Source organism: Pongo abelii, chromosome 16 (assembly GCF_028885655.2).
Source record: "Pongo abelii isolate AG06213 chromosome 16, NHGRI_mPonAbe1-v2.0_pri, whole genome shotgun sequence".
NCBI lineage: Eukaryota > Metazoa > Chordata > Mammalia > Primates > Hominidae > Pongo > Pongo abelii.
The window spans coordinates 20,493,868-20,510,197 of NC_072001.2; the positions used below are offsets into that span (position 1 = coordinate 20,493,868).

At 39.3% G+C, this 16,330-nt stretch overlaps 1 protein-coding gene across 3 annotated transcripts in view; it reads right to left on the reverse strand.

Annotated features, from left to right (window-relative positions):
- The window catches only part of LOC134759383 (putative HERC2-like protein 3), a 42,904-nt gene that overhangs the window by 19,134 nt on the left and 7,440 nt on the right, over positions 1-16,330 (reverse strand). For 2 of the 3 annotated variants that reach the window (XR_010137334.1, XR_010137333.1), the window contains one exon: positions 9,589-9,716. Coding sequence is in view for 1 of the 3 variants with exons in the window: in XM_063716512.1 (XP_063572582.1) it covers positions 10,575-10,648 (74 nt within the window). In the remaining 2 variants the exon portion in view is untranslated. Of the gene's footprint in view, positions 1-9,588; positions 9,717-10,563; positions 10,649-16,330 lie in introns of those variants that run through there. The other variant, XM_063716512.1, reaches the window with a different exon arrangement.

Genomic DNA, 16,330 nt, shown 5'->3' on the forward strand with positions numbered 1-16,330 from the left:
ATATCTGAATAGCTACACATTTTTTTATTTTGCTTTTAATGGTAACCTTAGAAATTTAACATGCATCCCAGACTTTTAAAAGTTGAAGGTAAATTGTCTATGTTTACATTTTTCTGAAGAATTCAATGACATTTGAACACTTTAAATTCATTTTACTCTCTTCTGAATTTTATATTATTGTTTCCATGTTTTTAAAGTTTCTACTTATATTTAAACTCCAGAAAACATTATTGCACTAAACAGTGTGTGTGTGTGTGTGTGTGTGTATATATATATATATATATATATATATATGCATGCTATCCATTGCTCTTTTATAATTTAACTTTTATTTTAAGTTCAGAGGTATGTGTGCAGCTTTGTTATATAGGTAAACTTTTGCCATGGGGGTTTGTTGGACAGATTATTTTGTCACCCAAGTATTAAGTCTAGTACTCATTAGTTATTTTTCCTGATCCTCTACCTCCTCTCACCTTCCACCCTCCAATATGTCCCAGTGAATGTTGTTCCCCTGTATGTGTCCATGTGTTTTCATAGTTTAGCTTCCACTTTTAAGTGATAACATGTGGTATTTGGTTTTCCGTTCCCACATTGGTTTGCTAAAGATAATGGCCTCCAGCTGGAGGAATGAAGCTTCCTCCAGCTTCATTCCTGCACAAGACATGAGCTCATTCTTTTTATGGCTGCATAATATTCCATGGTGCATATGTACCACATTTTCTTTATCTAGTTTACAATTTTTTTTTTTTGAGGAGGAGAAGTCTCACTCTGTTGCCAAGGCTGGAGTACAGTGGCATGATCTCCACTCACTGCAACCTCCACCTCCCGTGTTCAAGAGATTCTCTTGCTTCAGCCTCCTGAGTAGCTGGAATTACAGGCACCCGCCACCATGCCCGGCTAATTTTTGTATTTTTAGTAGAGATGGGGTTTCACCATGTTGGCCAGGCTGGTCTTGAATTCCTGACCTCAGGGGATCCACCCGCCTCAGCCTCCCAAAATGCTGGGATTACAGGCATGAGCCACCACGCCTGGCCCCAGTCTACAAGTGATGGGAATTTAAGTTGATTCCATGTCTTTGCTATTGTGAATAGTGCTACAGTGAACACATACATGCAAGTGTCTTTATAATCAAATGATTTATATTACTTTGCATATATACCCAGTAATGGGATTTTTGGGTCTAACGGTATTTCTGTTTTTAGGTCTCTGAGCAGTCATCACACTGTCTTCCACAAAGATTGAACTAATTTACACTCCCATCAACAGTGTATAAATGTTTCTTTTTCTCCACAATCTCACCAGCATCTGTTACTTATTGACTTTTTAGTAACAGCCAGTCTGAATGGTGTGACATGTTATCACATTGTGGTTTTGATTTTTATTTCTCTAATGATCAATGATGAGCTTTTTGTTCGTGTGACTTTTGGCCACATGTCTTCTCTTGAAAAATGTCTGTTCATGTCCTTTGCCCACTTTTTAATGGAGTTGTTTTTTTCTTGTAAATTTAAGTTCCTTTGTCAGATACATAGTTTACAAAATTTTTCTCCCATTCTGTAGGCTGTCTGTTCACTCTACTGATGGTTTCCTTTGCTGTGCAGAAACTTACTAGTTTAATTAGATCTCATTTTTGAATTTCTGCTTTTATTGCAACTGCTTTTGGTGTCTTCATCATGTAATCTTTGCCTATTCCAATGTCCATAATGGTATTGCCTAGGTTGTCTTCCAGGGTTTGTATAGTATTGGGTTTTACATTTAAGCCTTTAATCCATCTTGAGTTAATTTTTGTATATCATGTATAGAATTGATCCATTTTCAATCTTCTGCATATGGCTACCCATTTATCTCGGCACCAATTGTTGAATAAGAAATCCGTTCTCCATTGCTTGTTTTTGTCAGATTTGTCAAGATCAGAAGTTGTAGGTGTGTGGCCTTATTTCTAGGGTCTCTATTTTGTTCCATTAGTCTATGTGTCCATTTTTGCACCAGTATCATGATGTTTTGGTTATGGTAGACCTGAAATACAGTTGTAAGTCAGGTGGCATGATGCCTCCGGCTTCGCTCTTTTTGTTTAGGATTGCTTTGGCTATTCAGGCTGTTTTTTGGTTCCATATGGATGTTACAATAGTTTTTTTTTCTAGTTCTGTAAAGAATTTCAATGACTTGAATAGAAATAGCATCGAATCTATAAATTGCTTTGGGCAGTATGGCCATTTTAACAATATTGATTCTTTCTATCCATGAGCATAGGATGTTTTTCCATTTGTTTCTGTCATCTTATTTCTTCAAGTGGTGTTTTGTAGTTATCCTTGTAGAAATATTCTACCTCCCTGGTTAGCTGTATTCCTAGGTATTTTGTTTTGTGTGTGTGACAACTGTCAATGGGATTGTGTTCCTGATTTGGCTCTTGGCTTGACTGTTGGTGTATAAGAATGTTAATGATTTTTGCACACTGATTTTGTATCCTGAGACTTCGCTGAAGTTATCAGCTTAGGGAGGTTTTGGCCTGAGACTATGGAGTTTTCCAGATATAGGATATGTCATCTGCCAACAGGGATAGTTTAACTTCCTCTCTTCCTATTTAAATGCTCTTTATTTCTTTCTCTTGTCTGACTGCCTCATCCAAAACTTCTAGCACTATGTTGAATAGGAGTAGTGAGAGATGGCATCCTTGTCTTGTGCTGGTTTTCAAGGAGAATGCTTCCAGCTTTCACCCATTCGGTATGATGTTGACTGTGGGTTTGTCATAGATGGCTCTTATTATTTTGATATATGTTCCTTGAATACCTACTTCATTAAGAAGTTTTTTTTTTTTTTTTTTGAAATGGAGTTTCACTCTTGTTGCCCACGCTACAGTGCAATGGCAGGATCTCGGCTCACTGCAACCTCTGCCTCCTGGGTTCAAGTGATTCTCCTGCCTCAGCCTCCCAAGTAGCTGGGATTACAGGTGCCCGCCACCATGCCCAGCTAATTTTTCTATTTTTAATAGAGACATGGTTTCACCATGTTGGTCAGGCTGGTCTTGAATTCCTGACCTCAGGGGATCCACCCGCCTCAGCCTCCCAAAGTGCTAGGATTACAGGCGTGAGCCACCACACCTGGCTCACTGATCTTTTGAATGGTTTTTTGGGTCTCAATCTCCTTCAGTTCAGCTCTGATTTATTTCTTGTCTTCTGCTAGCTTTGGGATTGGTTTGCTCTTGGTTCTCTAGTTCTTTCAGTTGTGATGTTAGGTTGTTAAATTGAGATCTTTCTAACTTTTCAATGTGGGCATTTAGTGCTATAAATATCCCTCTTAACATTCACCTTAGCTGTGTCCCAGAAATTCTGGCATGTTGTATCTTTGTTCTCATTAGTTTCAAATAACTTCTTGATTTCTGCCCTAAATTCATTATTTACCCCAAAGTCATTCAGAAGCAGGTTATTCAATTTCCATGTGATTGCATGGTTTTAAGTGATTTTTTTAGTCTTTTTTTCTAATTTGATTGTGCTGTGGTCTGAGAGTTTTTTTTGTTTTTGTTTTTTTTTTTTTTTTTGAGATGGAGTCTCACTCTGTCGCCCAGGCTGGAGTGCAGTGGTGCGATCTCGGCTCACTGCAAGCTCTGCCTCCTGGGTTCACACCATTCTCCTGCCTCAGCCTCCCAAGTAGCTGGGACTACAGGCGCCCGCTGCCACACCTGGCTAATTTTTTGTATTTTTAGTAGAGACGGGGTTTCATTGTGTTAGCCAGGATGGTCTCGATCTCCTGACCTTGTGATCCTCCTGCCTCGGCCTCCCAAAGTGCTGGGATTACAGGCATGAGCCACCATGCCCAGCCAAGATTGTTTTTTGTGATTTCAGTTCTTTTGCATCTGCTAAGGAGCGTTTTACTTTCAATTATGTGATCAATTTTTGAGTAAGTGCCATGTGGTGATGAGAAGAATGTATATTCTGTTGTTTTGGGGTAGAGAGTTCTGTAGATGTCTATCAGGTTCATTTGATCCAGTGCTGAGTTCAGGTACTGAATATCTTTGTTAATTTTCTGTCTTGATGATCTGTCTAGTATTGTCAGTGGGGTGTTAGAGTCTTTTATTATTACTGTGAGGGAGTCTAAATCTCTTTGAAGGTCTCTAAGAACTTGCTTTATGAATCTGGGTGCTGCTGTGTTGGGTGCCTATATATTTAGGATAGTTCAGTCTTCTTGTTGAATTGAACACTTTACCATTAAGTAATACCCTTCGTCTTTTTAAATTTTTCTGGTTTGAAGTCTGTTTTGTGTGAAACTAAGATTGCAACCTCTGCTTTTTTTCTGTTTTCCATTTTTCTGGTAGATTTTTCTCCATCCGTTTATTTGAGCCTATGTGTGTCACTGAATGTGAAATGAGTCTCTTGAAGACAAGCATACCAGTGGGTCTTGGTTCTTTATCCAGCTTGCTACTCTGTATCTTTTAATTAGGGCATTTAGCCCACTTACATTCAAGGTTAGTATTGATATGTATGGATTTGATCCTGTCATTATGATGTTAGCTGGTTATTTTGCAGACTTGTTTATGTGGTTGCTTTATAATGTCACTGGTCTGTGTTCTTCAGTATGTTTTTGTAGTGGCTGGTAATGGTCTTTCCTTTCCATATTTAGTGCTTCCTTCAGGAGCTCTTATAAGGCAGATCTGATGGTAACAAATTATCTCAGCATCTGCTTGTCTGAAAAGGATCATATTTATTATTCACTTATGAAGCTTAATTTGGCTGGATATGAAATTCTGGGTTGGAATTTATTTTAAGAATGTTGAATACTGGCCCAGAATCTCTTCTTGCTTGTAAGGTTTCAGCTGAGAAGTCTGCTGTTAGTCAATGAACTTCCCTTTGTAGGTGACCTGACCTTTCTCTCTGTCTTTAACATTTTTTCTCTCGTTTCAACCTTGGAGGATCTAATGGCTATGTCTCTTGGGATGATCTTCTTGGGAAGTATTTTGCTGGGATTCTCTGCATTTCCTGAATTTGAATGTTGGCCTGTATAGCTAGCTGGGTTCATCCATGAAGTTCTCATGGACGATATCCTGAAATATGTTTTCCAAGTTGGTTCCATTATTCCCCTCTTTTTCAGGGACACCAATAAGTTGTAGATTTGGTCTCTTTACATGATCTCATATTTCTCAGAGGTTTTGTTCATTCCTTTCATTCTTTCTTCTCTATTCTTGTCTGACTGTCTCATTTCAGAAAGCCAGTCTTAAGCTCTGAGAGTCTTTCCTCCACTTGGTCTATTCTGCTATTAATACTTGTGATTGCATTATGAAATTCTTGTAGGGTGTTTTTCAGCTCTCTCAGTTCAGTTACATACTCTTCTATACTGGTTATTTGGTCTGCCAGTTCCACTATTGTTTTATAATGGTTTTTAGCTTCCGTGGACTGGGTTTCAACATACTGCTATAGCCTAAGGATCTTCATTTCTGTCCGTATTCTGAACTCTGTTTCTGTGACTTCATCCACCTCAACCTGGTTCAGAACCCTTGCTGGAGAGGCAAGGTGGTCATCTGTTGGAAAGAAGGCGCTCTGGCTTTTTGAGTTGTCAGGGTTCTTGTGCTGATTCTTTCTTATCTTTGTGGGCTTATCTTCCTTTAATCCTTGAGGTTGCTGACTTTTTGCATAATTTTGTTTCTTTTATACTATTTTTTAATGACCTTGAGGGCTTGATTCTAGTATAAGGTGGATCCAGCCAACTGGCTTCATTTATGAAAGATTTTAGGGGGCCAACACTCAGCTCCCAATACCCGGATTGGATGTTCTAATTCTGGGGTACTTGTATTGGGTCTCAACTTTGTTCTCTGGATCCTTGATGTTAGGAATCCACTGCACTGCGGGGGCCAAATGCTTTTGGACTGCCGGTCATTACACTCTGATGGCTGATGTCAGCCAAAGCATTTCATAGCACGATGACAGAGGGATCCATCCTCATTTGCACATATCAGCAGCAGTGGTAGTGGCAGCTATGGTGGAGTGCTAGCAGGTGCCGGGGGTCCTGCCTCTCTGTGGGCATTCACCACAGTGGCAGAGGCAGTGCAGCTGGGGGTGGGCAGGAGGCCCCTGTTGGTGACTGTGTGTTCAGTCATGCTGGAGGTGGTGTTGGCTCAGGGGTGGGGCACTGGCAGGTGCAGGTCTGAGTGCCTTCTGTGTGCCCCACAAGTAGGAGTGGTTGCTCAGGGTGGGGCAGGATCCACTGTTCTCTGCACAGTGTTAGCCCAGGGTGGGATGCTGGCTGACTCTGTGCCCACCAAGGCTCTGTCTGCAGTGGCAGTCAGCAGGGGACTGCCCATTCTGCTTACTCTCATCTAATTGCTCTCCAGGCCTAAAAGGCTGTTTTCATTTCCTGCTTCAGGATATTTACATATGCTGCTCCCACTATCTGAAATTTTTTGGTCTCATAACCCTTCCCATCACATAATTGATTTCTTCTTAGCAGTAATATCTCAGCATATACATGCCCCAGGACAGAGGGCTTCCCTGACCATTTTATGGATTTTCTTAACACAATTTTTTTTTTTTGAGACGGAGTTTCACTCTTATTGCCCGGGCTGGAGTGCAATGGTGCAATCTCAGCTCACGGAAACCTCCACCTCCCGAGTTCAAGCAATTCTCCTGCCTCAGCCTCCTGAGTAGCTGGAATTATAGGCATGTGCCACCATGCCCAGCTAATTTTCTATTTTTAGTAGAGATGGGCTTTCTCCATGTTGGTCAGGCTGGTCTCGAACTCCTGACCTCAGATGATCCACCCGCCTCAGCCTCCCAAAGTGCTGGGATTACAGGTGTGAGCCACTGCGCCTGGCCAGTGACACAATTTTTAATTATATATAATTTGATTGTTTACTTGTTTGTTGTTTGTCTCCTTAGATGTAAGAACTTTGAAGGCAGGATATGTGTTAGCTTAATTCACTGGAGTTAAACTCCTTACTCACATCAAGGGAATTAAAAGGATCTGGAGCCAGAGACTTACAGGAAGAACTTCTGAGGATTTCACTGAGAAAGGTGTGCTGTGAGCCTACCTCTCATTCTGCTCCATCAAGGAGAAGGGATGAGGGTTTCAGTCTGCTAGCCCCAAATCAAGAGGAAGAAATTTTAAGGACAGCACTTGAAGAGTTCAATATGTGTCACCAACAGTTGGTTGGTGTTTAATTCACACCTGAGAAATTTAAGGGCTGAGAGAACAGCTACAGCAGCCCATGTAAGCAGAGTAGGTGTTGCAGCACTGGCTCCCTGGACTTGAAGAGTTTGTTTAGCAAAGTTTACATGAGGGTTTCCTGTGAACCAGATGTGGGCATGTGCGTGAGTTCCAGCATGTGGTTGTCTTAAGAACTTACCAGGATGGCCACAGAGGGGTTAGCACATGTAAATAGGGAGAAGCTGGGGGCACGTCTAGCAGTCTCAGAGCTGAGGAAAGAGCAATATTACCAAGCCAAAGTGTTGTGAATAGCACATTTCAAGGGAATTGGAGGCAAGAAATCCCAAGGAATTTGGGAGGGCAAAGGCAATTTCTCAAAAAATCCATCAAAGTGCTCACAACAGTCAGCTTAAGACACTTGCCAAACAGAGAACACCAATACCTGCTCTCAACAATAAAGCCAAGAACTCTCCTGCCTCCCTTTCCTCTCCTCTTGCCCAAGTCTCCCCTTCTGAGTATGAGTAGAAAAGATGGAAGAAGTTGAGCAACTGCCCTTCCCTACCTTCAGCCTTATGGAGATATATCACTTGGCAAAATTATGTTCCAAGCAAAATCAAAGAAATTTTAAAAATGAACCAAATAATAAATAAATATGTGAACATTTTAGTTGTATGACAATAGGATGAAAGGGGTTATTCATGGTCCTTAATATATTCCTCTAAATTCTTTTTAACAAATGCAAGTACATACTAGAAAAAATAAAAAAAGACCAATGCAAATAAATCCCACTCCTTTCCCACTCTAACCCTACCACTAATTGCAAATTATTCAGACTTCTCAGACTTGAAGTTTAGAAAGAGATGCCAAAGTTCTCCCTTCCCTACTCATTCCCAGACTGGAAACTTCTCTCCCATGTGGCTGGCCAGCAGTGGGAAAGAACTCACCCTTTACATAAGAAGCCCCCTGGCCGGGCATGGTGGCTCATTACAGAATCCCAGCACTTTGGGAGGCCGAGGCAGATGGATCATTCAGGTCAGGAGTTCAAGACCAGCCTGGCCAATATGGTGAAACCCCATCTCTATTAAAAATACAAAAATTAGCCTGGCATGGTGGCAGGCACCTGTAATCCCAGCTACTTGGGAGGCTGAGGCAGGAGAATTGCATGAACCTGGGAGGCGGAGGTTTCAGTGAGCCCAGATACCGCCACTGCACCCCAGTCTGGGAAAGAGTGAGACTCCATCTCCAAAAAAAAAAAAAAGCCTCCTCCCCTTGCCCACAGGGTGTAGCTCTCCTATTGCAGCCTCCTTGGCAGAATAAATATATCTCAATACAGCATGATACCTCATCATTCTTCCACACAGCATGACACAGAATACCAGGGCCTATATCTGCTCACCAAGGTGGAAATATGGGGAAGCAGGCATAACACTTTCTCTTTGCAAGAATAATCCCTGGATTTAGTTCACCAATGCTTTACTGAAGTTTCCATGCTCTGAGTTAGAACTCACCCTGGGGGAATGCTACTATAGTACCTCCAGCAACCTTCCCAGGCCTTCCTGGAGTAGACCAGTGAGTCTTTCTTCTCAAAGGCCACATGTACAGTCTCTCATCTGCCCTGCTCTGCATTGTCTCAAGGAAACTGGAGGACATACTTGGTCACTGTTTAATGTATGGTAGAACAGTGACCTCAACGAAATCCAAACTCCAGCCAAAATGTACTCTCCCTGCATTTCTACTCTATATCTTGAAGCTAATTGGCAAAGGCCAATTTATTCTTTTGCCTAACAATATCCCAAATCTGAAGATGACTGACATAATCTTGGAATCTTCTTTTGTACAAGACTAGCATGCCAGATTCCATCAATCTGGGGCTCTGTCTTACCTAGGAGCTGATGCAAAATCATTGACTGGGAATTAAACTGTCCCATAAAGAATTACCTTAAAGTGTCTCAAAAACAGTGATAAGCACAGGCTTATTACAAATTTACAGATTTTTAAAAAATAAGCTGATTTTACATTTTTGCAAATATTATTTAACATAAATATATCTAAAATGTGAAAACAGAACTTGCATCATGTTCTTAATCAATGGGTTGCTCAGAATAGATGAACAAGAACTGGATTAAATTGCAGCAACCCAAGGGCAGAACTCAGAAGACTTGACCTCTTGCCCCAACTCTTGACAACTTTAAACCAGTGACTTAAAGTGCCAGGATTTCCTTTCCTCAAAGCCCAAAGCGTCCAGTGCTCCTGGGTCCTGTGTGCAACATGGCGATACCCACGAAAACTGGACCATTGCTGCTTAAATATGTTAACCTAGGTTGACTAACATTTAGACAAAGCAAATGTTACACCATCATCACAGTACATTCCAAAGCCAAATAAAGTTATCTCTTCTCTCCACCCATCCAGAGGCACTGCCACATTCCACATGCAGGAGCAAGTGAAGCCACCACTGACCTTCCGGTCAAACATCTCCGCAGAGAATATGACACTCCTCCCCCACAGGTCCGGAAGCAATCACTCCAGTTGCCCCAAGCATCCCAGTTGCCATCTTTGTCTTCATCTGAATGAGTGTTTCTTGAGGTCTAGATATTAAAAAGCAAACAAACAAAAAAAAACCACACAATAAATTATAAGCAAATGTGGTAGAAATAGCCCAAAGCTTCCCCAGTTATTCTAGAGTCACCTTTTTTTTTAATTGAGACAGAGTTTTGATCTTATTGCCCAGGAGTGCAATGGCACAATCTCGGCTTGCCGCAACCTCCTCCTTCTGGGTTCAAGCAATTCTCCTGCCTCAGCCTCCTGAGTAGCTGGGATTACAGGTGCCCACCACCACACCTGACTAACTTTTGTATTTTTAGTAGAGACAGGGTTTTGCTATGTTGGCCAGGTTGGTCTTGAACTCCTAACCTCAGGTGATCTGCCCACCTTGGGCTCCCAAAGCCAGAGTCATCTAAGGTCTTCACAAAGACCAATGTTACCCAAAAATGCTTTGCTTTGGAATGACCGCATAAAAAAAAGACAGGTTTATATGAAAATCAGTTGACACACGCATGCCTTTCCACCTTAAGAAGGTTTTGTCAAGATGGCTTTTAAGCTCAGCATCATATCTGAAATTTTATCATTCCTAAATTTAAATAAACTGGCTAAATATCAATTATATTATTCTGTTTTCTAACTTACATAGCAGGGAACCTGCTTGAGCCTAAACCCCGTCTACTAAAAATACAAAAATTAGCCGGGTGTGATGGTGTGTGCCTGTAATCCCAGCTACTCATGAGGCTAAAGCAGGAGAATCACCTGAACCCAGGAGGCAGAGGTTGAAGTAAGCCAAGATTGTGCCACTGCACTCCAGCCTGGGCAACAGAGCAAGACCCTGTCCCAGGAAAAAAAAAAAAAAAAGAAGTGCTCATGAGTGAAATTCTGACTTGCTTGCTTGTGCGTCAGGCAGACTGGCAGTAACTCCTAAGAAACCTCACATCAGGATTTGTGGAACCTCCTGAGAGAATCTCCATTCCTAGAAAACAAAGTCATATGAACATAGTTGGCCAAGTTATAAAGGTTTTGAATCCAAGAAAATAGGGAAGAGTCAATTATGAGTACAGTTTGGTTTAACTGGTCTCCTAGACTTTCCACCATTGACTTAATTCAGAATATTATAGAGAAGAGGGGGAATTACAAGTAAAAAGTACATAGATAGATGTAGGTATAGACCTGAAAAGAAATAAAGCTCATTATTAAGTTACAAAACTTTACTAAGGGGTCTAAAATATACTTGAATAAATGAAGAAACAACCGTAGTCCTGAATGAGTAGACTCAATACAGTAAAATGCTACTTCTCTCCAAGTTTATCTGTAAGTTTACAGCAAGTCCCATCAAAGTCCCCAAAGAAAAATTTTTTGAAACATAACGAATGATTCTAAAGTTCATCTAGTGGCATAAATATCTATAAGAGCCAAGGGAGGCCGGGCTTGGTGGCTCATGTCTATAATCCTAGCACTTTGGGAGGCCAAGGTGGGTAGATTTCCTGAGCTCAGGAGTTCAAGACCAGCCTGGGCAACATGGCAAGACCCCATCTCTACTAAAATACAAAAAACTAGCTGGGCATGGTGTCATATGCCTGTAGTCCCAGGTACTCGGGAAGCTGAGGCACCAGCATTGCTTGAACCCAGAAGACAGAGGTGACAGCTGAGATCATGCCACTGCACTCCAGGCTGGGTGACAGAGCGAGACTGTCTCAAAAAAAAATAGCTAAAAAATTGTGAAGGAAGATAGAATTACTATATGATCCAGCAATCCAACTTCTTTGTATTTATCCAAAAGAATTGAAATCAGGATCTCAAAGAGATATTTGCACACTTATTGTTTGCAATAGCCAAGACATGGAAGCGACCCAAATGTCCATCAACAGATGAATGGATAAACAACATGTGGTATACACACAATGAAATGCTATGGAGCCGTTAAAAAGAAGGAAAGCCTATCACACGCCACAATATGGATGAATCTTGGGGACATTAGGCTATGTGAAACAAGCCAGTCACAAAAGACAAATACTGCATGGTTCCATTTATATGAGCTATCTAACATAGACCAACTCATTGAAGCAGAAAGTACGATAGTGGTTGCCAGGAACTGGGGTGATGAGGAAATCAAGAGTTACTGTCCAATGGGTATAAAGTTTCAACCATGCAGAATTAAAAAGTTCTAGAGATCCGCTTTTCAACATTGTACTTATAATTACCAATACTGTACTATATGCTTCAAAATTTATTAAAACAGTAGATCTCATGTTACAAGCTTTTTAAACACAATTAAAAGAACTCTAAAATAAGTAAAATGAGAGGAAAATTGTTTCAATTAAGAATAGAGAATTGGCACAGCAATAAACAAATGGACCTATTAAAATGGAAAAAAAAAAAAAAAGTCCAGAAACAGATCAAGTTTAAGGACACAGTATAGCACCACAAATCAAGGCGACAAATGTTTTGTGGGCTTTTTGTTTGTTTTGTTTTCTTTTTGAGATGGAGGCTCGCTTTGTCACTCAGGCTGTAGTGCAGTGATGTGATCTCAGCTCACTGCCACCTCCGCCTCCCGGGTTCAAGCAATTCTCCTGGCCCAGCCTCCTAAGTAGCTGGGACTACAGGCACCTGCCACCACGCCCGGCTAATTTTTTGTATTTTTAGTAGAGACGGGGTTTCACCGTGTTAGCCAGGATGGTCTTGATCATCTGACCTCGTGATCCGCCTGCCTCGGCCTCCCAAAGTGCTAGGATTACAGGCGTGAGCCACCGTGCCTGGCTGATAATGAATGTTTTTTCTGCATTCTTTTTACAGAATCTTTTGTTATTTATTTATTTAGTCTTAATGCATTGGTTCATACTACCATTTCAATATTGAACAGAAATGGCAATAATAGATACTCATATTTTACTTCTGACTTCACAGAGAATGATTCAAATATTTCTCCTTTAATATTGAAGTAGGGTTATTTTTGTAGATACCCTATGTTAATTTAAATGAGTTACCTTCCATTTTTAGTACGCTAAGAATAGTTTTTAAGGTTACTGAATGTTTATGTTTTAAAAGTGTTGTGTTTTAAGTTTATGTTTAAAAGCTTATATGATGCATAATAGAAATGTTTATATAATTTTCCTTTTAATCTGTTATTGTGGTAAATTATATTTCTATTGTTTAATCAACTGGTATTTTTAAGGCAAATTAGATTTGTTCATATTTACACTTTTATGTGCTACATAATTTAATACTAATTGTAATATATTTAAAAATTTTTTTCATGTTTGTTTATTGTTCTGTATATTCTTGTACTCTTGTCAGGTATAGCATTAAGTTTAATGAATTAGCAGAATGATTTGCAGAATACTCTTCATCTCTGTCATCTACTTTTCTATAGTTTTGGAATGATCTTACTGAAAATTTTATAATCTATAAAACCGGCTAGTGCTACTTGCTTTTTTATTTGCTACTACACCAATTACTTAATACTTAAATGATTATTCAGGATGTTTATTTATTCTTGATTAAATGCTGGTAAGTAATATTTTTCTAGATAGTTGTGTATTTCTGCTTATGCTTTAAATTTACTCAAAGTAATTAATAGTGTGCCCTCGTTTTCTTTCTAATCACTAAGTATGCCATTAAACACATTTTTATTCTTAATATTTATTTTCTGTGTAACATTTGTTGTTCCTTGATAAGCCTGAAGAGGTTGATAAATGTTATCACTAATTTTAGAAAACCAATTTTTGGCTTTGGTGATCCTCTTTGTTGGCCTAGTTTTCATTTTATGAATGTATTTTCTTATTATTTACCTACAATCATTGTGTTTATTCTTTTGCTGATTTTCTAAACTCATTAGAGTTCAACTTTCTTCTTTTCTAATTTATGCTTTTAAGGCTGTAATTTTTCCTCTGCATTGAACATTTGTTGTGTCTCCCACGTCTTGATGTGTACTATTTAATTATCTTCAGGTGTTAAGAAACTTGCATATTTTCATTATATATGGTCGTATAATTGATTTTTCTACAAAATGAAAATATTACATAATCTGCACTATCCAGTATGATAGTCACTAGTGGCTACTGAGCACTTAAAATGTGCAACTGAGAAAATGAATATTTAATTATATTTAATTAATTTAAATATAAACAGCCATATGTCTAATGCCCACCTTATTAGACATCTCAAAATAAAAAAGAAATTAAACATGAGCTGATAGAGGATATTTATATAATAAACATGTTTTGATGCAGGATTTGTACTATAATGGTTGTTTATTTTTAAGCTGATTTATATAACCTAGTGGAGAAGCAGACCTGAATTATCCAAAAGAGGACAGAATCACAGGAGCTATATCCATGTAGACCAAATGTGAATGTGGGTATGGGATATAGTATAAAAGGGGAAGTTTTAGCATAATATAGAAGCCTAAACATTCATTCATAATAGCAGAAGATGAAGCACAGTGTGTGAGTACACATGGGTATGTGATGGGAACATGTTGTGTTTTCAGTATGTTGTCTCCCCTTCCTAATTATTGAATGATCCTTGTATTACTGAAGTGTGCCAATATTTCCAGCTAAAAAAAACTAATTGTCATAGCCACTCTTGCAATAGCTTTGGCCAGTGAGAATAGGCATGATTCATTGTCTGTAAGCAGTAAATCAAGAGATAAAAGTCAACCATTCTTCTGTTGACTTCTTTAGAATGAGGAAGAGTAGGCTGAAGTCCAACCAGCAATCTTCTATTTCTGGTATCCTAAGAATGGAAGACAATCATCATTTGTTTAATGAGTATGAAGCCACCAGAAGCGGCCATGAACTGTCTTCCTCCAGATATGTTTTAAGGTTATACTTTTTTATGTGTTTACTAAACACAATTCTTGAAAGAGGCATCATTTAGAAGTGAGGTGTTGATAGTAATGCAAACTAAAATGTGGCTGAACAAGGTAGTCAGAAAGCAGTTGGATAAGTTTCATATGGTACAAGACAGAGCTGGCATTAAGAAATAATAACCATTTGGTTAAACCATCATTTGATGTATATTTAAAAATGAACTATATGCCTAATGAGACTGTAAAACTAAAGAAAATGGCAGAAAATGTTGAAAACATGACATGCAGTAATAAGTGGCTCTTATCGCTACTTTTAGCAAAGTCCTGCGAGAAGATGAACTCAGATAAAGCTATGTGGGCTGCTTTGCAGTTTCTATGTTCCTTCTCTTCAGAAAAACAATATCCGGATGAGGTAGGAATACACATGATCCAGAGACCTCAGATTCCAAGTCAATATTTTGAAAAGCAAGACACTGTCATAAGGATTATCAGTTGCCTATCCAATAATCCCTTTCCCCATCTTCCATTGACATTGAATCACTCTGCTATTAGGAATGACCTATGCTCAGGCACCCATGAAGATGAAGAGATGATAAATAGTAAAAGAAGAAATGAGTTGGCTGGGCCCGGTGGCTCATGCCTGTAATCCCAGCACTTTGGGAGGCCGAGGCGGGTGGATCACGAGGTCAGGAGATCGAGACCATCCTGGCTAACATGGTGAAACCCCATCTCTACCAAAAATACAAGAAATTGGCTGGGCGTGGTGGTGGGTGCCTGTAGTCCCAGCTACTCGGGAGGCTGAGGCAGGAGAATGGCATGAACCTGGGAGGTGGAGCTTGCAGTGAGCTGAGATCGTGCCACTGCAGTCCAGCCTGGCCAACAGTGTGAGATTCCGTCTCAAAAAAAAAAAAAAAAAACTTTCAACAAAGAAAAGCTTAGCTGGTCAACTCTAACAAACATTTAAAGCAGAATTGACACCAATCCTCAAACTCTTCTAAAAACAGAATATATGGGAACACTACCTAGTTCATTCTATGAGGCCATTATTACCCTGATAACTGTAAAACAATAAAATACTGCTGAAAGAAATTAAAGAGGACAGAAATAAATGGAAAGACATTCCACATTCAGAGAATGGATGTTAATATTGTTAAGATGGCACTATTCCCCAAAACAATCTACAGATTCAATCCCTAGCAAAAATCCCAATGGTCTTTTTTGCAGATATGGAAAAGCCAGCCTTGAAGTTCATGTGAAAATGCAAGGGACTCAAAGTAGCCAAAATAATCTTAAGAAAACACACTTCTCAATTTTAAAACAGTACAAAACTACAATGTTTAAAACAGTGTGGTACCTGCATAATTATCAACATATAGAATGTGATAATGTAATTGAGAGTCCAGAAATAAACCTAAATATCTACAGCCAACTGATTTTTGCCAAGGGTACCGAGAACTTCAGGGAAAGAACAGTCCTCAACAAGTGGTATTGAAACAATCAGATAATCAAAAGAAAAAGGCTGGACTCCTACCTCACACTGCGTAAAAGAAATTACCTAAAAATGGACCAAAGATCTAAATATAAGAGCTAAAACTATAAAACTTACAGAAGAAAATATGAAGATAATCTTCATCAACCTTGTATTTGGAAATGGCTTTTTGGATATGTTATCAAAAGCATAGATGACAAAAGAGAAACAGATAAATTGAACTTCATCAAAATAAAAAACTCTATCAAAGGAAATACAATCCAGAGAACAGGAAAAAATACCCTCAAATTATATATCTGATAAAGGTCTACAGATCTGTGAAGGTCTAGTATACATGAAATTTTTAAAGAGTCTGA